The 24,483-nt window shown below is 40.6% G+C and overlaps 1 protein-coding gene across 4 annotated transcripts in view; it reads right to left on the bottom strand.

Annotated features, from left to right (window-relative positions):
• VPS13B (vacuolar protein sorting 13 homolog B) overlaps nucleotides 1–24,483 on the bottom strand; it is an 883,845-nt gene that overhangs the window by 335,047 nt on the left and 524,315 nt on the right. For 3 of the 4 annotated variants that reach the window (XM_090040420.1, XM_090040417.1, XM_090040418.1), the window contains 4 exons: nucleotides 22,281–22,452; nucleotides 18,635–18,749; nucleotides 16,352–16,493; nucleotides 11,792–12,197 (listed from right to left, as the gene is read on the bottom strand). In XM_090040420.1, coding sequence (XP_089896546.1) covers nucleotides 11,792–12,197; nucleotides 16,352–16,493; nucleotides 18,635–18,749; nucleotides 22,281–22,452 — 835 coding nt within the window. Of the gene's footprint in view, nucleotides 1–11,791; nucleotides 12,198–16,351; nucleotides 16,494–17,085; nucleotides 17,153–18,634; nucleotides 18,750–22,280; nucleotides 22,453–24,483 lie in introns of all 4 variants that reach the window. The other variant, XM_090040419.1, reaches the window with a different exon arrangement.

The raw sequence follows: 24,483 nt of genomic DNA, 5'->3' as shown, positions 1-24,483 counted from the left end.
AGACAGTCAAAAAGTCTGAGGCTGAATCACTTTAATCTTTGCAGGTTAATTTAAACTATGTATATGTAACCAATAAGCAAGCAAACCAACATGCACTTTTGAGTCTGGCAATGGAGCCATATGCCTTCAGTGGCCCAGGCCAGAAGCCAGGGGACATTAGAGCATGCCTCCCGGCACAGCTGGAACAAACAGCTTGGGCCAAAGCTAGCCCACCCACCATGTGAGGGGGCAGGGGGTGTTGCAGGGGAGGTGCAAAGCATCCCGGGATGCTGTGGGACTGTGAGTTAACTTGAATCTGGAGGGGATCTGGGACAGAAGTTCAATAAACCGATTTAACCTAAATTATCAGTTAAATCTGATACTGCATTCATCCAGGTTTATCTTAAACCAGTTTCGGCCATTTTGAAATGCCAGTGGGCTGGCATTAAGACCCAGCTTGTCCCTGCAGTGTCCCTAGGAGAGCACTTGCAGCCAGTGCTTGTTCCAGTGGCAGCACAGAGAAAGTGCATGCAGCCAAAGCCCCACATCTGCAGGTCAGATCCACAATTTGTTGACCCCTGAGCTCTAGGTTGTCAACCCTACAGGCTGTAGGTTGTTGACCCTTGAAAATTAGGCAATTTAAAACACTCCTTCTGTGAAGGATTGTGTGGCAATTGAGAAGCTACCAAGAACATATGAGGCATATGACCAAGCAGACTAACTTTCCTGCCCCATCCACAGAAATATATACATTTGTAGGCCTACATTTTCAACCCATTTCCCATCTGTAGATTTCCAACAGTAGACTCTGTGTGTCTTGTTCTGAAAACTAAATGTTAAATTGCTAGAAGAGGATTTAATTACTTTACTAAATAGTCTAAGTAATAGATTGCCTTATGTAAAAAGAACTACTCAAGCCACATCCAGCTTCTTTAAATAGGTTCTCCAGTTTAGGTTATTTACTGGTGAACCAAAGAGTCACTTTTTGTGGCCATACTCAGAAGTCTGGACATATAATTTCATAAATTAATTACAGAAATTACAAAATCCAGGGCAACACTTATAGAATATTTTGAAAGTTACAAGAAAAAACACACTAAATACAAGATGCAGTAGTTGACTACTAGTGATAATACCAATGATTTGCTTGAAAGAAAAGCCACTGCTTAAAAATCAAATCTTAAGTCCTTACTCAGACCAGAAAAATACTGTGTTTTTTCTTAGTCATCCCACTGAAGGGGGAAAATAACATTTTAACCATAAAAAAGTTACATTATTTTTAAAAAAAATCAGAACTCTATATTGGACAAAATAGCAGGGCTGTGTGAAGCTTTGGGCGCTGATTCGATTTGGAGGAGATTTCGCCCAATTCGCCAGCTGAATCTCCAAATCTGAATCGAATCAGGAGACCCATTAATCTCTCTGAATCAAATCGGAAGCTTTCAATTTGGTTCGGAGAGATTCGATGATTCAGACATAGACACAGCTTTATATGTTTTTTCTACATACCTCAAGGTACCAGGCAGCTTGTGAATGCAGAAATGGTGGGGCGGATGGAACATCCCACGGGAGCGCAGAGGGGACCCCTACACACTTGGCGGCAGACCCAGAAGTGGACCAGAAGCAGTTCTGGTCCACTTCCAGGTCTGCTGCGGAGTGTGTGCGCGTGGGGGACCCCCGTGTGCTCGGTGGCAGACCCGGAAGTAGATTGGAAGTACTTCCGATCCACTTCTGGGTCTGCTGCTGAGCACATAGGACCACCCCCCGTGCGCCTGTGGGACACTCTATCCATCCCACCATTTCAGCATTCACAAACCACGCCTGGTACCTTAAGGTATGTGGAAAAGACATTTAAAGCTATGACTATGGCCAAATTGCTGATTCTCTAACTGGCACTGACACACAGCAATGCTAATTAACTTACATCAAGCATCATGTGGAGGTGGCTATGCTGCTTCTAGTTTAGGAGGGAGCCTCTCGAAAGTATTGTGGTTTACTTGGGGCCACTGCTGAGTATAATGATCAAGTCTCCTCTCTAATTTGTACCAACTATCAAAAACAAAATTTGGCACTACTGAATGAGGTGCTCTAAAAGAAAGCTGTTTTGGTCTAAGGGCACAGGCAGACAATGTTCTTTGGGTAAATATAATGCATCTCATCCAGTGCACTAAGAACCCTGATGGAAAATATGTAGAAGAAACCAAACAACTGCATACCAGAATGAATGCACACTAAAAATCTATCAAAGACAAAAATACCCAATAACCTGTGGGTGCATATTTCTCACAAGATAACCACTCTTTCTCCAATCTTTCAGTTCTAATCCTCAAAGGGAATTTACAAAACACCTTTCATAGATGAGCCGATGAACTTAACTTCATAAATCTAGTGTATACAAAAAAAATCATGAACTAAATATAGACATTGGATTTATGGCACATTATAACCTGCCTGCCATCTGATAAGCTCAGGCAACCTCTCTACATTTTACCAGCCACTTTCTATTGCCAGGTCAACATTCCCAGGTTTTTTCCCTTCCACCTGCCTGTCTCACACCTACTATTTCTCATGGCCTCTGATCCTTACTGCCACACATTTGCATTTTCACAGACCTGCTTTTTGCATATTGGCTTCTATTCCATCCAGGCACTGGTGATGAGTAGGGATTGCACGTGGGTGCACAGGCACCCCCTGAGCATGGCAGTGCACCCCTATGAAAAGGTGCCGCTGACACTGTTGGTGGCACCTGCAGGCGGTCACCACTTGCTGCCCCCGGTGGCATCTGTGGATGGTGAGCGATCGCCACTGTCCACCATCAAAGCTATCAGTGGCATCTGTGGCTGGTCACTTGCCACCTCCCACCCCAACAGTGCCGGCAGCATCTGTAGGAGCTCCCACTTACTGCTGCCATGCACGCAGCTGTGCCCCCCAGCCGCTGGGGACATGCGTCATTCATGCATCCAGGAGACCACAAAAAACAACAGCTAAGTCTTTCTATGCCTGAAGAAGCATGTTTGTACCTGAAAGCTTGCAAAGAACAATTTTTTCAACTGTTTAGTCGGCCTAATAAAAGATGTTACATTTACCCACGTAACCTTATTTACCTAATGAAAAGCAACAGTCTTCTCTATTTAAAAGGAAAAATAGGCCTCAGTGCCAGAGGTATGACTGAGATGTGAGGTATGGGGGGGAGGGGTTACCAAGTACTGGAAAGCAGATGGGGAAGGTAGGAATCTTATCTCTCCACACATGAGATGGTGCTGTGGTATAGGCTGCTGCTGCCATGATACAAGCTCCCACTGCCACAGCAGAAGTTCCCTAGGGTCCACCATTCTGATGCCTCACTTACCCAACCTTACTTAAGTTATTTCAGTGCTCAGTTGGGTCTGTTACTAACAGACAAGCCAAATGATGAGAAAGGAAAAACCAAATGTATTTTTAATAGATAACTAATCCAGGAAGCTTTTAGTGAAAATGTGACCACCACAATCCCATACAGTACATTAATTTTAATGCCCATATTGAAATCTAAGTCCTTGTTTTGTATACTGTTATTAACTGCAAATATTATACAAATGCTTTTTGTAGATGAATTACAATGTGTGGAGGCCTTCAAAAGCAGTTATAGTTCTAATTTTAAAAGGGATCCTATCAACTTAAATATTTTGCCTAGTTTTGCTGCAAAAATATTAATATAATTGTAGCTGAAATAAAAAGGTTATAGAAATGTACGTTTTTATTTTTTCCTCTTTTTGCTTTTTTTGTTTTTGCATAGTAATTTTCTCTGTAGTCAGTCAGTCAGCTTGCTAAGTCTTTCATTGAGGAACAGGGGAAAAAGAAACCAGGATAATAAAACCATGAAATCAGAGGCACACTTAGGTCAGCGGCCATGCCTGAAAGTATTTTTCAGTAGTTTTTAAAATGACACTTCAAATAGGTTGTTTCATGTTAATGCAAAAATAGAATAATTGAATTTCAAAGGAATGATCAAATCCATTAATAGCAATATTACTAGCTATATTGAAGGTTTATATTACTTTGACTTCTAAAGAACCCTGGATAAGGAACTGCATTGAAAACTCTTATTCCTAGGGCTAAAATAAGGAATATCCCTGCGGAAAACATTTAATCCTAAATTTTTCAAGTGACCATGGGTACCCAACCTGAGACATCGCCACAGGTTCTCATTTCAGGAGATCAAACCTTTCTGAAAAGTGACTTCAGTAAGGATTGTTCATGTTAAACGTGTGGACAATAGAACTGGTCACTGTACTGCAGTTTCTATGGGCCTTTGTACACACCACAAAACTGGCTTTTAAAGTGGCTTAAATGCCCTTCTGCACTGCTTTAATGGTGTTGCTGTTTACACTGTCGGCAACATATTTTGCGTTAATGATGTGCTGTTTACACTGTCTGTGGCTTACTGCATGTAAAGTGACTTTGGGACACAGCAAATAAAACATGTCCCAGTTGTTTTAGTTTGCTACCTTAGTAGCTGCAGAGGGAAGCGCTGGGCCCCATGCAGCTCAGGAGCTGTGCAGGCAGCCTAGTGGCAGCCCATGAAACCAAGCTCTACTGAAGGAAAAAAAAAAATGCAGGGAGCCTGATCTTTTTTTTTCCCCCCTCCCTGGAGTCCGCCTGCCTGAGTTGTGCGGGGGCCTGGTGCTTCCCTCCATGGCTGTGGTGCCCCGGGACTTCCCGGGCTGGGTTCCTGCAGGCAGCTGCTGCCTGGGGGGGCACCACTGCAGCTGTGGAGGGAAGCACCATGTGCCCCCCCCGCCACAGCTCAGGGACTGCTCAGCTTGCCGGCAGCTTGTCCTCCTCCTTCTCCCCTTGCCACCAGAGGCAGGTAAGGATCAGGCCTGACCTTTGTATACATGCCAGGGGGGTGTAGTTCAGTTTAAACTGAAGTAAGGTTTTTTTAAAAACCCACTGCTTCAATTTAGGGAGAATTAAACCCAAAGAATCCCCCATGGCACGTACAAGCAGCCTATTTCACCAATGCTGTGTGCAAAGGTAAAGTCACCTCCCCTACTCCTTCTCGTAAGTCCTGTTTACTCATTGAAGAATCATCTTAGCCCTTCAAATCACAGCATAACACTAGGGCTAGGGACAGAAGTTACACATAAACCAGTGTAAGTCATCAGAAACTGGTTTAAAACTGTAAAAGAACAAAAGTTCAGTGTACATAAACCAGTTTCAAAATGTCTGAAATGACTTAACTGATTTGGGTCAAACTAGATAATGAAACTTCTGTCCCAGACCCCATCCTGGTTTGAGTTAAATCACAGTCCCCGAGCATCCAAGCATGCTTTCCAGCCCTGGGCTGGGCTGGGCTGTTCTGTCTGCTCCAGAGAGCAGGGCTGGCCCCAGCCCTCTGTTTCCTAGCCGGAGCAGTGAGGGCTGGCTGACAAGGATGGGGACAAGCCCAGCTGGGGATGCAGCCCAGTCCTGGTGGGGGGTGTGTGGAGGGGGAGATCTGCTCTTCCCAGGCAAACCCTGGCTAAGGTCTGGGGTCAGAGAGGGGGGTTAAACACCCCTTCCCTCGCTCAAACTTACTGCTGGCTGAGACTGTGGACTACGCATTCCCGAAGAACCTGGAAGCAGGAAGAGGAAATGATGAGCAACCCTACAGAGTCCTGCTTCTGTGATTCTGGCCTGCAAATCCCAGAGACCTTGGGGGCAGCAAGAAGAGGAAGTGAACATATAGCCCATGCTGGCTATGTGCCAGAGAGCTGTGCTCTTGCACCCCCAGGCTTCTGGATGAGCCACTGCAGGCATGTGGTTTCATTTCCTGAATCAAAATGTGCCCAGTTGTTTTTTAGTTTAATCTCTGCAGCTTACACTAACCTCGGGCTTTTTGACTGTCTGTACTTAGCCCTGGAGTTCATATCAAGTTGCTTGCCAGTTGTGGCTAAACACTTCAGAATCACTGCTTTCCAGTATGCAATCACTTATTCTCTAGTAATTGCTTACATTAGTTGTTCCAGAATGGGTTATTTTGCTTTGGGTTGTATTAACACACAGTTTGTTTGACTGTACCCAGGCTACCAAACACTCTGCCTGGATATGGACAGAAAAACATTTGGCTGGAAATGAGATGGAGTGGTAGTTTACTGTGCATCTCCTTCCCCTAGGATAACTGTACATGTACATGCTCTTTTTCTACGGAAGCCAAACTGTGGTAGCACGGGTCTTAATAAAAAGGGTAAGTTACCAAGGTTTAGCTTCTGTTTAGCACAGAGAAAGAGCATGCACACAGGTAGTTACTGCAGAGCAGCTGATACATTATAAATTGCTTTCTCCTTTCAACCCATAGTAAATTGTTCATATCCTGTGACTATATTATTCTCATCATTATTTAGAACATTGCCCATTTTCACAACATCTGTTAACAGAAGTGATTTTTTATTTACTTATAAATGATTAATGAAAATGTTGAGTACTACTGGACCCAGTCCTCATACCTAAATAGGAAAAGCCCTGTTCAACTATGATTCCCCTTTAAAAAACTACTTTTCCCATATGAATCCCCTTTGACAACTACTATTTCCTTCATAACCATGTTGATTGCAATTGATTAAATTCCCATCACAAAGTTCTCTATTGAATCCGTATCTATTTTTCCATTATTTTGCCTTGGCTTGATGGCAGGCTAAACTGGTCTCTAGTTAGCCGTGTCATCCTATTTGCCATTGCTTAATATTGCTAGAATGCTGGTACTTGCTTAGTCTTCTGAAATCCTCCCAGTATTAAAGAATCATAGAAAAATAGGGCTGGAAAGGACATCTGCAGGTTATCTGGTCCACCCCCCTGCACAAGGCAGGATCACCTTCATCTAAATTATCCCATACAAGTGCTTGTCTAACCTATTTCTAAACCTACACAACCAACCCTGTTGCACAACTACAAGGCATATTGCCTAAAACACCATGGCTAGGGACAGATAATCAAAGAGCCTCATCCTGAATTAATTCAACTTTTGTAGGTTAGTCTAACCTGCAAAGCTTGAAGCAATTTGCAGATGGACAGACATTCCCTTTTCATTCCACAAATGCAGGTACATGCCTGTAATGGCTCAGGCTAGAAGCCAGGGGGTACTAGAGCAGCCCTTCCTTCCCTTCCACAGTGCTGAGCTGGGAGAGGGGAGGGGAGGACAGGCCCCAGCAGGATGCTCTGATTAGGGATGCGTGTAAGTCCCAACCCTACCGGCACCATCCCAGGCTTTTCCCAGCTCGCTGCTCAAGGGGCAGCAGTGTTACCAGACCATCTGTTGATGATACTGAGCTTTTCCATCTCCCTCTCCCTGTTCCTTCATACTGTCTGCAAACCAGGTCATTTCTAACACCCTTCTCTGTCCCCTCTTGAAGACTGACAAATTGCAGCCAGTAGGTTGCTTGTCAGAACAAAAATTTATCAGCCCATCAAGCCCTACAAAAGAAAACATTTTTCTCATTAGTTTCAAGCTCTTCTTATCTGTAGGGTACATTTGCAAGCCATTAGCTGTCTGCCCTTTCCCTTTGTTCCAGTGTAATTGAAGACCCAGACAGACACCTCTCAGCAGTAGCTAGCATGGGGGGAGGGGAGGCATGGCCAAATGCTGGGTCCCTGTGCTGGGGTCCCTACCACGAGAGAGGGGTGGGAAGAGGGATCCCTGCTTGAGCAGCCAGTGTGGGGCGGTGGAGGGGGGCAGGGGGAAGCCTGGCAGCCCCTGCAGTCCCTCAGCCAGCCTGAGCAGTGACAGTGCTCTGGCTGGGAAAGAGAGGGATGAGGCCAACCTAGCTCTGCTCCAGCAGACACCACAGTGCAGCCCAGGACTGCAAAGCATCTGGGATGCTGGGGGACTCTGGTTTAACTTAAACCAGGAAGGAGTCTGGGACAGACATTGCATAAACTGGTTTGACCCAAATCAGTTAAGTATGATACTACATTCAACCAGGTTTATCTCAAACCAGGTTCAACCATTTTGAAACTGGTTTATACGCACTGAACGTCTATGCTGTTACAGGTTTAAATCAGTTTTCGATCACTTATAACCAGTTTGTGTGTAACTTCTGTCGCTAGCCCAAAAGCACTCTAACCAGCTACAGGTAATACAGAGATGAGGACAGTCAGCGTCCCACCACTGTGAGGGTATTAAAATGTACAAGAGATCCAAGGAAGAGGGCCAGGTCCCTGCCTCCAGAAGAAGGCAACCCCCCCCTCCCCCCAGTCTATACCAATTGACCATGGGGTAAAATTCCTTCCTGATCCTAAATGTGACCATCAGCCTGATCTTGGTAATATGAGATTTAATATAAACATTGGCCAGCCAACAATCACTTTAGCCAATTATTTTAGGCCTCTTGAGTGCAAGTTATCTGAGCATGCTGATTTGAAAACTTTTTTTCTCTATTGTCTGACATCCTCCTTGGTTACTAGTAAATTGAAAAGTATTTGGTCATTCTCATATGATAGAAGTACATAATCTTTTTGAATATAGCAAATACTTAAGCCTTTTTACATTATTAACAATTTTATCATGTCTGTCTAGCGATGACCAATATCATTGCTTAATTTCTTTTATTCTCCGATTATATTTAAAAACAACTTCTTACTGTTTTTAGCCCTGCCAACCAAAGATTCCTCTCTGTTTTTACCTTCTTTCATTAGTTTTCTGAACTTAATTCTTTATTTACATTGACTGGTATTTCTCCCTTTTTACTAACTTGTTTTTATATTTCTAACTTGTGCCTCATTCCAGCACTGAGCAATAGTAGGTTTTTAGCCAATGCCTGAAACTGACCACATCAATAAAACAAGTTGCAGGTAGCTGCAGTTTTACTTCTACTCTGTTCACTAAGATGGTTTACTACACACCAATCCATTATAAAAAAGAATTACTGTTATTATGGTACTATCACAACATTTAACATTAACAAGTTGTAGCCTACTTTAAATTAGTGAGAAGTTAATACTTGTCAGCTTGGTTATTTTACAAATGGTCATGCAGTTTCTTATAGAAGCTTGTCATGGGCTGCATGAATACAGGCTGGATTCACCATTACTTATTTTCTCTTTCTGCACATAGGAACACAACTTTACATTTTTCTTTGTGAGAAAGGTAGTCCTGCTGGGCAGCAGAGGGTAAGAACATCTGCTTACCTATGACTGGAAAATAAATTGAGGTTATCATCTTTCTCCCAACCCCACAGTAATCAGAAGATGAAATACATAATTCTCCCGTATTAAGAAACTCCTTTAAATAACAGATGGTGGATTAAGTCTTAATTTTTTTAATATAAATTTAATATTTAATGCAATTCGTAGCTACAGATCCTGCAAAAGCATATTCTTTAAAAAAAAAAATCCTTGACAGCACGCCCCAGACTCCCTTCCCTGCAGAATGATAACTCTTTCTTGCCAACAAAACCAGTCTAATTTTATCTCTCGGTCTTTTCACCATTCCCAGTTGGAAAATTGTAGAGGATGCTGGCAAAAAAATAATCTAGCTAAACTCTCTCTGTCTGCACCTCTTGTAGTTAGGTTATGAGAAAATGTAAACGCTATTCTCATAGCACTAGATTACATATTATTGTACATAATGGTAACAAGCCATACCTACATGACTTATGTAAAATGTATCATTATGCCAGTAATAGAATTCTTCAGTAGTATAATTGTTGACAGTGGGAATAATTCATTTTCTCTAGCTACGGGAAAACATATTTTGTTTAAGAAATGGTTACAGATAAAAAAAAAAAAAAATACACATGAAAAATTCAAACCCGGATTATCTATAGTTCAGTTACCTAACCCACAGTTGTCTGAGAAAGGCTACACAAAGGCTTCACATTTGTCCAGAGGGAAACCATTTTCTCCCAAGACCCATGCAATAGTTCAGACATACATGTCTGTTGTCCCAGGATAAAACCTAAAAAGTTCTGCATGATAAGAAGTGTTAACAGTTTGCCCCAAGACATCAGGAAGCATGTCTGAATGATTGCCCCAGGACTGCTTCTCTGAATCAAAGGCAGAAAAGCAGCATTCATCCACTCACTAAACTTGACTGGAACGTCGATGGGTGTACATGTCAATCCTGCGGCTTTACTGTTCTAAGACAAAAAAGGTACAAGCTATCCTGGACATATGCAACGTTTGTTGGTAGCCAGAGTAACTTATGGCATCCTCAATGCATTAAATACCATATATATTCAAATCTAAGAGGACATATTTTTCCTTTAGCAACATAGGGCAAAAAGCCTCATCTAAAGCTGGATTCAAGTACTGGCCTGGAGTAGGTGGCAGCTCAGTTCTGGCTTTGGCCCCAGTTCCAGCAATGGCAGCAGCACCACTGCCAGGCTGAAGCTGGAGCTAAGCCACTGCATGCCCCAAACTACAATAGCTAGTTTTACGGGAGCACGGAGCAGCTCACAAGGGTGGAGAATACACAGGGAAAACCCCACAGAGTGTTAGACATGTAGGGGAGTGCAAGGAAGATTGTGCCACCTGGACCCTTGACCTCTTGCCTCCCCCCCACTTCTTACCTCTGGCTCTGGCTCCTTGACCTCAGATCTATTGCTGCTGCTTCTCCCTGGCCAGTCTGGGCTGCACCCAAGGCTGCTGCTGACTGCTCAAAGCCAGAACCAGAGCCACTCAGAAGGCAAACAGTGTAGGGAGTAGGGGTGGGGGAGGAGGCAGGCACAGGGGAAATGACAGTCCAGGAAGCAGGGGGGCACATGGTGGGGGCAAGTGGGAGAGAGGACAGTCAGCAGGGGTGCAGGCATAGGCATGGGAGGCAGGGGGCAGGTATAAGCATGGGGGTAAGGGGTGGGGGCAGGCACATGCATGGAGGGCAAATGGCAGGGGGTGTCAGATGGCAAGGATGTAGATATGGAGAGGCAGGTAGGAGAGGCAAGGGCCAGGTGTCTGGCCCCTTGACACTGCCAGGGGTAAGGAGATGAGTTTAAGACAATCCTCCAATAATTAGATTCTGCTAATGGAAAATGATAAAAAAAAAATATAATTTTCCATGTATAGAATCTAAATCCTAGGCAGTCATCTTATATTCGAGGTCATCTTGGAGTTGGGTAAGTACGGTACCTTGAAAATCTCCTGTATGCAAACTTATTCAGTGTTTCTCAAGATGCGTATAATGAAGGCCGAACAGCATTTTTTAGTGTGTATTAATCCCCTTAGTACCCAGACAGAAGGCAAAAGTTAAACTGAGCACAAGAATTTTTATCCATCCCATCTTTCAAAACATTCAGCTTTCTATAGCATGCATTACCATAGAATCTAAGGTCCCTTTCTCATAGATGGATCCATTTGGGTGGACTCCTCTACCAGCACAGAGACTGCTGGATTCACTATGGCCAAGTACTAGCCCAAACGTCCACCACATAAGAATCAGGGCTTAAGTTATTTGAATACAATTCTTGAGAATATCTTAGGCAATCCCATGCCTAAACACTTTTTATTAAAACAGGCAAAAGTGGAGATAAAGAGGATTTCCAAAATAACCTTTTCTGAGACTCTCAGATATCTAGTATGAATGATAATAATGATGCCTGTTTGTGTATTACTGCATGAAAGCCTGAGGGGCTTTCTTAAATACATCTGTATCTCAAGGAGCACTGAACTAAATAAAGGTAGATTTGTGTTTTTTTTCCCATCAGAGACTAGATCTCTTGTCTGGAACAAGGAAAAACTGTTTATGAGCTTTGGGTTTACCTAGAAAGAAAAGAGCTACAGCAAAGATGACCTTCAGAAAAGAAGCTGAAGGAGATACAAGTTTCATATCATAAACACATTCTAATATAGAGTATAGTACCTCCTGTGTGTTGTGTTTCCTCAGTTTTGGGAAAGAAGACTCGGATTACACCTGTGTTGATATAAATCAAAGGTAAGTTGCGAGATGTTAAAGTGTGACTTCTCATAGGCTGGCCAGGTGATTTTCTTTTCTCCTTTTGACTTCTTGGTAGCCTTGCTTGAAATATATTTGCAATTGCATTGAGCAAAGGGAAACAGAGGACAACATCAAATGCCTGAGCAGAAAGAAGGATCTCATGAAGAAAATGAGGAGAACCATCAGAGAGACCTTCAGATAACTTATGAAAAGTTCTTCGTTCATTTCTTGATATCAACTTGTGCCGGACATTTTTTGTCACAGCCTTTGTATAAGTGAGAGAGAGGAATCCATGTTGTTGGTGTGAGCCATCTAAAAGTTTTGAAGTTGTCTGTTCCAAGAAAAAGAAAACAAAAATGAAACTGCTTCAAAGAGATTTTAAACATCTTGTAAAGAGACCAGTTGTGATGGAATTAAAAACTGTTAAACTATCTCTTTCCAAACATCAAAGCGTTCTTTAGAAGGAACATCTACCTCACAGAACGGACTATACGTTTGCACAGCACTATTCCCAGAGCTGCTGTGTGCAAGAGCAGCAAGCCCAATGTAACCTAACTTTCCTTTTGACTGTTCATCAATGCACTGCATAATTCATTTAAAATAGAGTCTGGCAATGTAATTATTTCTCAGATCCTGCTATCCAAAATAATCCTTATATTAGGAAAGTCAATTTACCAAACAAACATTTTTTTCACTCACAGAGTACGGAAAAACATACATTTGATGAGGTTTCAAAAGGGGAGGGGGAGCTGTTGCTCCAGACCACACAGCAGCTGTTCTGTTGTAAAAATTATGCATGGACAGGCAGGGAGCTATACAAATGTAGTAAAACAGCTCCAACTTTAACACTGTTTTATCCAGGGTTACAGTTGGAGCAGTTTTGCTACATATGTATTGCTCCCAGCTCATACACATGTAACTGTTACAACATAACAGCTGCTGTGTGGTCTGTAGCAATAGCTCCCCATCCCCTTTTGAAACGATTCCAATTGTACATTTGCCTGCATCTTCAAACTTAGAATTGTCTTCTTTAACATGCTCTTTATTTTAGAGAGCTCTTATTATCACTTTTCATTATTCTTTTTGCAGGTCCAACTAGTGCTCTGGATCAGAGCTATTTGGAGTTGTGAAATACATTTGTATGTTAGGTCTGTCCTGCAACACATTTATAATGAAAACTATTCCCTGAAGGATTGACTTGTTTTTAACTCCACCATCTCGGAGTAGCTAAAAGAGGATTTCCATATACTAGAAACTAACACAATTAATGTAAATACTTAAAAATACTTCCCAAATTTATTCCATTATACTTCAGAACATCCTCCCCCCCCCCCCCCCAAAAAAAAAAAACCACAACAAAAAAACAAATCTCTGAGAGATGGTCAAAGTTGCAAATGGCATTTTGGGGCACCAATACATGTGCCTGATGCCCTTTTTGATCCATTCCAATTAGAACTAATTAATCTAATTAACTGAGTCTGCTGGAGAGTGCTAGTTAGCATGCTCCAGAAGCCTCAGTGTCACATGTATTCAGCATCCCTACACTTCAAAATGGTGGTGGGGGCACTTTAACTCCAGTTCGTTGAATGAGCTTTAGTTAAAGCATCCTCAGTGCCATTTTGAAGCATGGGACACTGAATACACAAGATGCTGTGGGTGCTTTAATTATAGTGGCTCCCAAGAGTGGCTCTAATTAAAGCGATGCCCCCCCCCCCACTCCCCTCACCCTGAAGCACATTTAAAGACACCTTTGGTGTCTAGCTCCTATTGAGAGTTAAGATGTATAAAGCTTCTAACTGCCATATTTATACCGCTGGGCTAGGGACAGACATTACACATAAACCCGTTTAAGTGATCAGAAACTGGTTTAAACCTGTAACAGAACAGATGTTCAGCGCACATAAACCAGTTTTTAAAAGGTTGAAACTGGTTTCAGATAAACCTGGTTGAATGTAGTATTAATCTTAACTGATTTGGGTCAAACCATTTTTTGCAACGTCTGTCCAAGATCCCTTGCTGGTTTAAGTTAAACCAGACTTCCCCAGTATCCCACCATGATCTCTTGGCTGGCTAGGGCTCTCTGCTCCATATCAGGGCTGGCCCCTCCCCTCTGCTCCCTGACTGCTGCTCTGCAGAGACTGCAGGCATCTGCCTGGCTTCTGCTCCCCCATTCCCATCTAAGCAGGAATTCCACTGTCCCCTCTGCCTTACACAGACAGTCAACATTAGCTAGCAGACCACATGATGTCTACGGTCCCTGCTGTGGCAGATGGGACAAAGGCAGAAACAACAGGTAGCTGGTCATTGTTCTCTGTTGTTTTCTTAATGGGGTGATAAACACTGTGCTATCAATTTCCTGCTTGGTCAGGAGGGGTGGGGGGAACCCCTCCCTAGTTAGAGCATCCTGCCAGGGCCTGGCCACACAGCCTCAGCTCAGCACTATAGAACGGAAGGGAGGGCTACTCTAGCAACCCCTGGTTTCTAGCCTGAACCACTGCAGGAATGTGCCTGCATTTTTTCAGTCCAGAGGGGATGTCTGTATGGTTACAACTGGTTTAGCCTAGCCAGGTTAAATTAACTTGCAAAGATTGAATCAATTAAGGCTCAAGTTCTTTGAATGTTTGTCCCTATCCCTGAAAATCTCTTTTGGTATGTAATTAAAACATTAGATTCTGACTGAAAAATCAACTTTGGGTGAGTTACAGCAAAAATTGATAATTTTAAAATAAACTAGTAGAATAAATGTATTGTTCTTAATTAATGTAGGAAAACAATTGAAAGAAAACACATTTATTTTGATACAAACCTACACCACTGTATTCATATGGTCTTTAATTACTCAAGCACAAGTATGGCAACTGCAGTTTGCAAACATATGCTTCTTTCAAAGTTTTTAGTTTTATTTCCAAATGTTACTTTATGATATTTTATTTTTTTTGATAAATGCAGGTAACTAGGCCTTCTTACATAAATGTGATGAATATTTTAAGTGCTGAAAAGTTGAAAGAACATATGATAAAATGATTTAAAACAAATTAGTAAGTTAGATATCATTCTTATTAGAAAAATTAAACAACTAAAACAAATAAGAGAATGTATTACATTGACATATTTATGATATAAAATAAATCAGAATGGAACAGAACTTCCACTAACCTGAAAAGATTATATGCCATTGCTCACTGCTGCAACATAAAATGCTCAATATTTTAATGTAATTAGGTTTCTCAACTCTCATGATTTTGAATGGAACTGGTAGCAAATTTGTACCTGAATGAATATATTTTAAAAAATTATTTCTTTCTGTGAATGCTTGCATGGCAATTTAGAAATCAGGCCACTTTTATTTAAAAGTAAATAAGGAATAAGTGGCCTAATGATAGCCCTTCTTCTTCCTTCCACAACTTAAAACATTTTGGACCTTTCATGCTCTCTGGAATTATATCCAGACCTATATTCTCACCTATTTATAATTTAGTCTGATCAAATAAAAAGGGGGTCATTAAAGGGAAGCAAAATTTATACTCCTTGCTGGTTGAAAACATTGTAACGTTCAAATGATCCTAAAAATGAGATGTTCATTGTAATCACTGTATATGAATAATTTAATTACAAATAATATGTAATATTGAAATGTGCTGACCTATTCACTTGAGGCACCATTCACAAAGTACAATGATAAATATTTGTTTTGCTCACATATTTGTGTCCATATCCTGCAATCAGTTCCACACGTTTTTCTTTAAAGTGAGAAAGCTCTGATTTCCAAAGGACTTCTCACCTGCTTAACTGTTTTGTGAGATCAGGACACAGGCACTCTAAAGGAGGCATATTAGCTTTGCTACTGTGCCAAGTGACACTAGCACACATTTCAGAGGAAGCCAAAGGACTTTCCTTCCCAAGCTCAGGCAGAAATTTGACAATTCTTACTAAAGGGGAAGAGGGAAGTAAAACAGATAATGTAACAGAAATATTCAGCGTAGAGAAAATATAAATGACAAAAAAAGGGGGAAGCAAGGAGTTTTTTGTAATATCTTTTATCGGATGATGGATATTTTGTGCCTGAAAACCTCATATCAATCCCAACTATTCAACTGGCCCAATAAAACAGAGGTTCCCAACTCCTGGGCCGCGGCCTGGTACCAGACCACAAAGGGTTGGCTGCCGGTCTGCAGGAGGGTTGGCTACCAGACTGGAAGTTCAGAAGTGACCCCTCAGCCAACCCTCTTTTTATACTGCCAGTCCACACTTCCGGTCTGCAGTTTGCTAGTCTGTGGTTGCTTCTGGTCCATGGTCTAAAAAGGTTGGGAACCACTGCAATAGCTGATAGAATTAAAAAAGATCTACTCATGTAAGTGCTGGACCATCATGGCTACAACTCCAACTGAAAAGAGGAATGAAGTTTATTTCAATTATGACAATTTTTCTGCCCTACTGTTTGTTAGTGGAAGTTCTGTAGTATATGTTTTTTAAATGATTTCTTACAGAAGGAAAGAAGCCAGAGAAATTACTGAAAGGGTCCTGCTTGCTGACGGGTCGAACCAGCAAGGTACGTCTGTTCAGCTTGTCAGTACAGGAAAGGAATACACCTCCATATTGCCCCAGAGACCAACAGTCTTCCCCGAGGCTTGAGGTGATGAACAGGGCGTTGGGGTGGGGGGCAGGGAAGCAGGGAGAGAGAAAAAAGCCAAAAACAAAACACTATAAGCAAAAAAAATTAATAAATTAGAATCATAAATCGTGCTGAAACCTGATTAGCTCTGTGAAACTATGAGATGTAGCCTATGATGTACCTTCATCTGTCACTCCCAAATTCAAGGAATTCAAAAGAAAATCAAGTGAGAAAATTAAATTTGAAAATTTTAAGGGAAAGAACAATCTAGCAAGATATAGGGAGATACATGGAATTAAAGTCTAACAGAATTCTGCAGACACAAAATAGACATACCAGGTGATTTCAGCAAAAAGCTTGATTAGAATGAAGAATGATGATTACAAGAACCAAGAAACTCAAGGCAGAAGTGTACTGAAATACTTTTCAAATTTCTAGTACCTGTTCCAAAAATATTGTTGGTTATAAAGGGGTAAAAATGTTGCTTTGAACTATAATTCTTGTAATCATCTTTCCTAATGTGCCCAAGAACAAAGAAAATTACATGGTTTAATTTTTAAGGCAGAGTTATTTTGTTAAGCATCTTATTTTACTAAAGAAATCTCACCACAAGCTTTTCTTTGCAATGTAGAAATACTCCTTCAAAATGTCCTGACTGCCAGCCTTCCCCTGGTCTGGAAGATAGAATGTTCAACTTATCTGTTCTCTGCTTTTGGTCTGAATCCAGAGAATTTGCCATGTAAAACCATACTTCGTAATGATTGTGAATTGTAAACTGGATTTGACAGTGCAAACAATAACACAGTTATTCTGAATGGAATAGTTTAATATTTTGATAAAATTTAGCAGCAAAGAATACCGCTAGGATGGAAGAATTTGCCATGGAAAATGTGGAACTTTAGACTATTCATAGCAAATGACCTCCCCTCAAGACTTGCACACAAACCCTAGAAAAATCTCTTCTTTTTTAATAGCTGAAAGGCGACTGGTGTACTCAAACATATCTCAAAACATCATGACTGGACCAAAACAGAAGTTTCTAGATATAAAACATAAGGTCTGATTATAATTGTTACAATATGTGCAAACCAAATATTTCTAATTGAGATGAAAGAAAGAAAACTCAGACTCAAAGCTCTACTTTTCATAAATATCCTAAGACAGGGATGGACAAACTGAAGCCCAAGAGTCACATGCATTTCCCGGGCAGTTTAAAAACAACTCCTGAAGAAAGGCATTTAACAGCAACTGATGATGTGAACTGGGGCATCATGTACAGATCGCTGACTCTGGGAAACATGCAAGTCAAATGTACTGTGCCCTGTGGCTCTCGGCCATGTCAAGATTTTGATTTGCAACTTAAGAGTGAAGAAGTTTGGCCACCCCTGCCTACGTTTGTTTATTACACTGTCTCAGTGTTCTCAGTATCTGAGCTAAAGGCAGATTAGGAGGTTTCACTAGATTTTCTTTCTACTCTCCAGAATGGAAATGTTCAAAAAACCCTGTCCAAACCTTGAAAATGCAGCACAATAAGCAGACAGACTATTTGCAACTGTCCCTCAGCAGTGCTAATTAGCCTGCCTGAAGCTCCAGACAGATGCAACTACATTGCTTCCAGTTTGATGGCAGCCCTTCAGTATCACTACAGTATTTTTGAAGTTCCTGCTGCCCAGGACAGTAAGTTTACTGTGTTGACATGGCTTTGTCCCACACTGCTATGCTACAGCCAGTCACAGATATACTTGTTTGTTAGAAATTTTTTCCTGATGCCTTAAAATAAATTTTACAAAATAGGAGTTATAAAAAATTAGATATTTATCATTTCTTAAAGTTATCATGATCCAGTATTTGAAGCCTTTATTTTAAATATTTGGACTATGGTTAAAGATTTAGTCTGACAAATACTAATTTTCAATGGTGTCACACACAAAAAATTTTTTCTTTCCCCTTCCTTGAGGCTGAAGCACCCCCTTTGAAAACACATCTAATTCTGAGAAACTGTGTAACCTATGGTCACTGTTTTAAAAGTCTTGCTCAGCCTTATTCTACTGTATTCAACAATGACTTTTCTATATGAAGAATTAAATAGTATTTTTAGTTGGGAAAAAAGTTTCCTTGCATTGGAATGGAATTAATATAATATTTTTATTAAATACCTGTTCCTGTAGTGGTCAATGTTGAAGCTTTCAATTTTACATTTGACTTTGGTATATACATCCTGCACATCTACTGAGGCGCTGAGATCTTCCAGTTCACTGACAACACAAACTTCTGGAATAAGCAGTAAAAAAAAAATCAGGTGAATATTCATGAACTGCAACTCCTATGAATCTGTATTATAAATAAAACGGTGTTTTTAAGCTACAAAATGTTGCTGGATCACTATAATCTGAATCTTGAATTTCTGTCTTGCATGGTTCAGGACTTTTTCCACAGTAGATTTTTGTTCAGTCACACTATAGATAAAAACCACTGAGAGAAGTCAGAATGCTAACTTCTGCTGAAATCCTGAGAGAGATTTGAGGGGCAGTGTGGCTTAGTGCATAAAGAACTGGTGTGAGGGTCAGAAGACCTGGGTTTAGTTCAAGGCCCTTTGCCACTGGCCAGCACAGCGGTTTTAGATAAAGCAACAGACTTCTATGCCTTGAATCTTGTGACCTTTCATTGTGGGTAATGATGTTTATACCTCCTCTGTAAACCACTTTGAGATCTAACGATGAAAAGCAGTGTATAAGATATAGATGATATAACAAAAACATCAATCTCAGAAGGTCATTTAATCAAATGTTATAATAATGAGTTAAATAATATTTTGAGAGTGCAATATATCATATTTTCTCTCTCATAACCTGAAACCTTTTCCAAAAATCAGTGCTTGAAAATTGGGATACATGCTTTAAGCATATTCTCCATATTCACAAAGCAACTTTTTCACAAATGGACTTTGAAACCCAGGGGAACCATGCCAACCTTTATCTCCCCTACGTAAGATGATGTTTCTTTTCTACCTGGGAGAACTTTTACAATCTTTGAGCTCTCCTCTGCCTGATAACGGGTGTTTGCAAAGAAATAATTTTTTTTGGCTATTATTTAATTGGTCTAATAAATGATATTGCCTCTAGCACAAGAATTTTGTCTGCCTCTGCTTTTTAGACCAATACAGGTACAAGCTATATCCCTGCTTTAAGCAAGGAAATATGGTAACAGCGGCTTCTGCTGCCAAAACCTCTGCCGGGGAAAGAGAAGTAATGTACCATGTGCTGCAAAGGGGGTTCCCTAAGCTATGGACATTTTCTCTTTTCCCCAGCATAGGCTTATGCTGCACAAGCTGGCAGGTTCTGCTGACTGCCAACCCAGCTTAGCTTGAGAAGAGAAGGGAAGAGAAAATGGATTGGGTATTTCTGGCTCAGCCAGCAGTACCTACTGCATCCTGCAGCCAGGAGGCTGACAGGGCAGCTACAATGTTTTGTTCACCCTACCCAAACGCAGATACCTGTGTTTTCTCTGGGAAAATAAAATACTTACCAGTATTTTCAAGGAAATAACTTTTTTCTTCATTTCTACCTTTCAAAGACAAGGGGTGTAGCTTATTCAGGGGCACAGTGTATGTAAGAAAATGTGGTAAAATACTGAACAGATTAGATACATCCTACATAGACTAGATTTTAAGCAGCTGTCAAAGAGCTTTTAAAATATCAACAGCCAGTTCTACCAACCAAAACCTGGATAATGTCTCCTGTCTCACCATCCACAATTGTTTAAACAGATACAGTAAGCTCCCAAATAGTATAAAGAGCTCTCTTACTGTAACATGTCTTTAGTTGTAATACTGCTGCTCTACTTAAACCTGTTAATAGTTGTCATGACAGGTGTCTGATATAACAGTTTTGTGGGAAAAAATGGTACATGATCACATAATTAAAGACTATCAAAAGTATCAAGCCAGTGATTCTCAACCACAGTGCCAGGCAGATTTTCTGAAGAGTGTCAAGAGGTGTGAGGGGATAAGTGAGGTGTTAGGAGATAAGCAGATAAAGGCAGGCTTAGGCTTATCCCTGCCTGGATGATTCCCCATACCCACCACTGCTGGGCCCCTCTTCAAGGAGGTAAGCACTAGGGCTGTGTGAAATTTTGCTGCAGCCTCCTGTCATCCGGCAGAGATCCGGGGGCCTGCACTGCCAGGAGAAGTCCTGCACAGCCCCGCAGCCCTCCCGGGGGTGCGGACCCCTGGATCTGCATGCCAGATAACAGGAGGCTGCCGCTGCTGGCAAGTTTTGCTTTCAAGACTTTGAGGTGCAGTTTCCGAGAAATCTCTGCACCCATCTCCTTCAGGCTTCATGCTCTCAGAAGGGGCTACCATCCCTGCAATTTGTATCCAAATCAGGCAAGAGATGACAAGATTTTAGGCATTTTCATGACTCCCCATTATAGCCTATGGGCAAAACACTGAAATGAGTTGAAATAGCGAAACAGTTTTGACAAAACAAAATGGGACAGTGCTTTGAAACAAAACGAAATGATGAAACATAATACTGTCCTTTTGAAGCGTCAAAACAGACACCCTATCCCTATCCCAAACAATATCCCTATTATGATGAAGAACAGAGAATACAATCCAGTGGAAAAGTTTTAAATTTTGTTAATAAATAATACAACATCAACTCATTCTCCTGTTGTCTACATAGACTTTTGGGACATGAACATGTACAGAGAACAGATTGATAATTGAGTCTGACTCTTAAAATCAAAACATAAAAGCTGTATTAATAATTGTATAGCAGTGTTGGGAAACTGAAACTGGTGGATTACTGTACTCTCTTCTTGGGAAAGGATGCAGCATTAAGCAAAGGGAAATTCTGGAATTCAGTATGTTATGTAGCATGTATAGGTATTAACTACATTTAGAAAAATGTGCGTGCTTTTAAACTGCTACACTGAAACAACAGGACTTTTTCTCCTCAGCAGAACCTTTTTCCTTAGAAAAAATAAGACTTAAAAATAATATCTATCTATATTGACTTCTTTTTTATCTTCAAAGTGCTTTACAAGATCAAAGTCATTTATCATCCTTTTCATGAAGTCTACTGAATTTTAAGAATCATTTCCTTGCATTAAGTTTTTGTTGTCAAGGTAAGTACAAGTAGAATTCATTAAAAAGAATCTGAACAGCATATCCTAAAACAATTATTATTCAAACTCACAGATTAGTAACTGATGTATAAAGTGTGTAACATAACTCATTTATAAATAATATAATTGATGATAATAATCAAACTAGAGTTTCTCAAAGAAAGAAAAGATGAGTAATGGATTATCTACTACTTACCATTAAATCATATTTCTACTTTCCATATTAAACATAAGCATTACATTTAAAAGGATATTACAGTGATTGACTTACATTCATGACATTTACACAATTATGAAAATTTAGAAGTGTCAACAAAAATCCAAAGCTATTTAAATTGCTTAAAAGGGACTTGCACGTCATCACAAAAAAACCTTATTGAAAGCTCCATGCTGCTGCTGCACAACTACAGCCCTACATCATTTAAAATTACTAATTAAATATTATTTCAAACTTGCTATAGTCCCTATTCCTTATGAAGGAAAACTCTTAAGGATCATGGTAACTTGTCATCTGAGGTATGACAGCCTGTTGGAACATGCTAGAAAACTGACCAAGTCCATGATTTTTTAAAAATTACTGTGTATATGATTCATGACCACCTGCTTAAAGAGTAAGTAATTTAATCTTAAAAGAATTTAAAAATGTAATATAACTACTTCTGTGCATAATACCTGTGCCTGTGTTTCCAGGATCTGGTGCAAACAATTTTATAGTAATTTTTGGCAACATCCACTGCATCCATAGGCTTACACGTCCACTTGATATTCCAATGTTACTTGTTGTTTGCTCCAAGGTAACCGAATCTGAGAATGGAGAGTCATCTCCACCTGGTACAGAATCACCCTAAAACAGCATGAATATTGACTGTGAATACTCAATGAAAAATCATATTGTATAACAGTTTAAGAAATAACACACACGATCCAGTCATCAAAAAACCTAGATCATACTTATACAGGCAGTCCTCAGACTTATGACAACTGGTTCCAGAAAACCGCATCTTAAGTTGAAATGTTGTAATTTGGAACCAATTTTCTCATAAGAAACAATGTTATAAATGGGGGATTGGTTCCTGAACCAAGGCCCGATACCTTATTTTCACCAGAAATACCCCAGAACTTTGTACTCAATCAATTATAGATGAGCAATGTAGCTACATTAATGTATTTATATTGTAGATAGAAATCATATTGATTTGGAAATATTTCTTTGAGGTGACTTGCTGGGCTTTTTGAAGGGCTCTTGGCTGGGCTTTTTGTAGGGTTCTTGGCTGGAGTCTTCTTAGGAGTCTTGGCTGCAGGTTCTCCTGGAGTCTTGTCTGCTTTCTTAAAGAAAGTGTCCAAGGAAGTTTGGGCAGATGTTTTCCAGGGAGATGGGTGATACAGTGAACTTGTTCGCTGGTGTGGCGTCACATAGGATCAAGCATTGTAAAGTTAAAACTGATGACAGAAAGTTGAAACAGGGTGTCAATTTATAAATGCTGTAAGTGCAAAACATTGTAACTTGAAATGTTGTAAGTCGAAGACTGCCTGTATTGTTTATAACAAGCATCTCAAAATATAGCCTCCAGATTTATTCTCCATGCGTTCTTGTACACACCACAGGTTTTAATCCTCCTTAAATTAGATAGGTTTATAAAATTTAAACATTTATTTTGGCGGGTTGCATCTGTGTTTACTTGCGCTATATTTTCAAATGAATTAAGCTTTGGAGTATCTGTGTTTACTGACACTAGGTTTTCAAACAAATTAAGACAGGTCCCTCGTTGGTGCCACAAGAGAGTAGGAGGGTCCAGCACTGCCTCCCCATCCCCCAACCCTGGCCCAGGGTCCCCTACCCACTCTGTGCCCATGCCCTGCCATGCAGCTGTGGAAGCAGGAAGCTGGAAAAATAGAAAAAAAAGAAAAAGAGCAAGCCACACAACAACAACAACAACAACAACAAAAGTGGAAGCAATTGAAAAGTGAAAGCCATTCAAAGGGCTGAACTACAAAAAGTCACAATGCCATCTGCTGGACAAAGAGGCTCATTACATGTCTCTGAGTGCCTTTGTGTTTACACGCAATGAATCCATGTATGCGACACTTTAATTTCCAGTAAGCCAAACTAAACTATGTCCAAGGAGTTTTAGTTTAATACACAAGAAAGACTTTTAAAGCGTCGGAAAATCCTGCTCGTGCAAAAAGACATGCAGTCAAAGTGCATGAAAGGGCAAAAATAGTGGCGTGTACATGAGCCCCATATTTTGATCAATACCTCTCCAAAAGGAAAAGTGAATTTTTTTACAGGTTTATTTATTTATTTTTTTGTAATTCCCCTCTGTTCTCATCACACTTCTCTGGATTCTTCTAACTCAGTCACATTGTACCAACTCTTAAATTCCACAACCATATATTCTAACAACATCTTGGAAACAGCTCATTTTTGGACTTTTATAATTAAGCAAATGAAAAATCTGTACTCCTTTTTCAGAGGAATGTTAGAGTTTGCCAAGATCATATGTGGAAACGATCACATTCCATCACTTAGTTTTATTTTGCAGTATTGCCAGATCACCTTTTACCAGATTACCAAGACCCTGTTGACTAAAGGGCTAGGGACAGACATTCAAAAAGCCTGAGCCTAAATTGGATCACTCTTTCAATGTTAGTCTAATCTGGCTAGGCTGAATCAATTTGTAACTGCACAGAGATCCCAGAAATGCAGGCACATACCTGCAAAGGATCAGGCTAGAAGCCAGGGGGCACTAGAGCAGTCCTCCCTTTCCTTCCAGAGCTGAGGGGTGCATAGCCAGGCCCTGGCAGGACGCTCTGATTCCGGAGGGCTCCCCCTCCCCTTTCTGATCAGCCCAGCACAGAATTGATAACATAGTGT

Source organism: Crocodylus siamensis, chromosome 3 (assembly GCF_052110815.1).
Source record: "Crocodylus siamensis isolate JL-2025a chromosome 3, ASM5211081v1, whole genome shotgun sequence".
Classification (NCBI taxonomy): Eukaryota; Metazoa; Chordata; order Crocodylia; family Crocodylidae; genus Crocodylus; species Crocodylus siamensis.
This window is presented reverse-complemented; position numbering and strand designations above follow the sequence as displayed.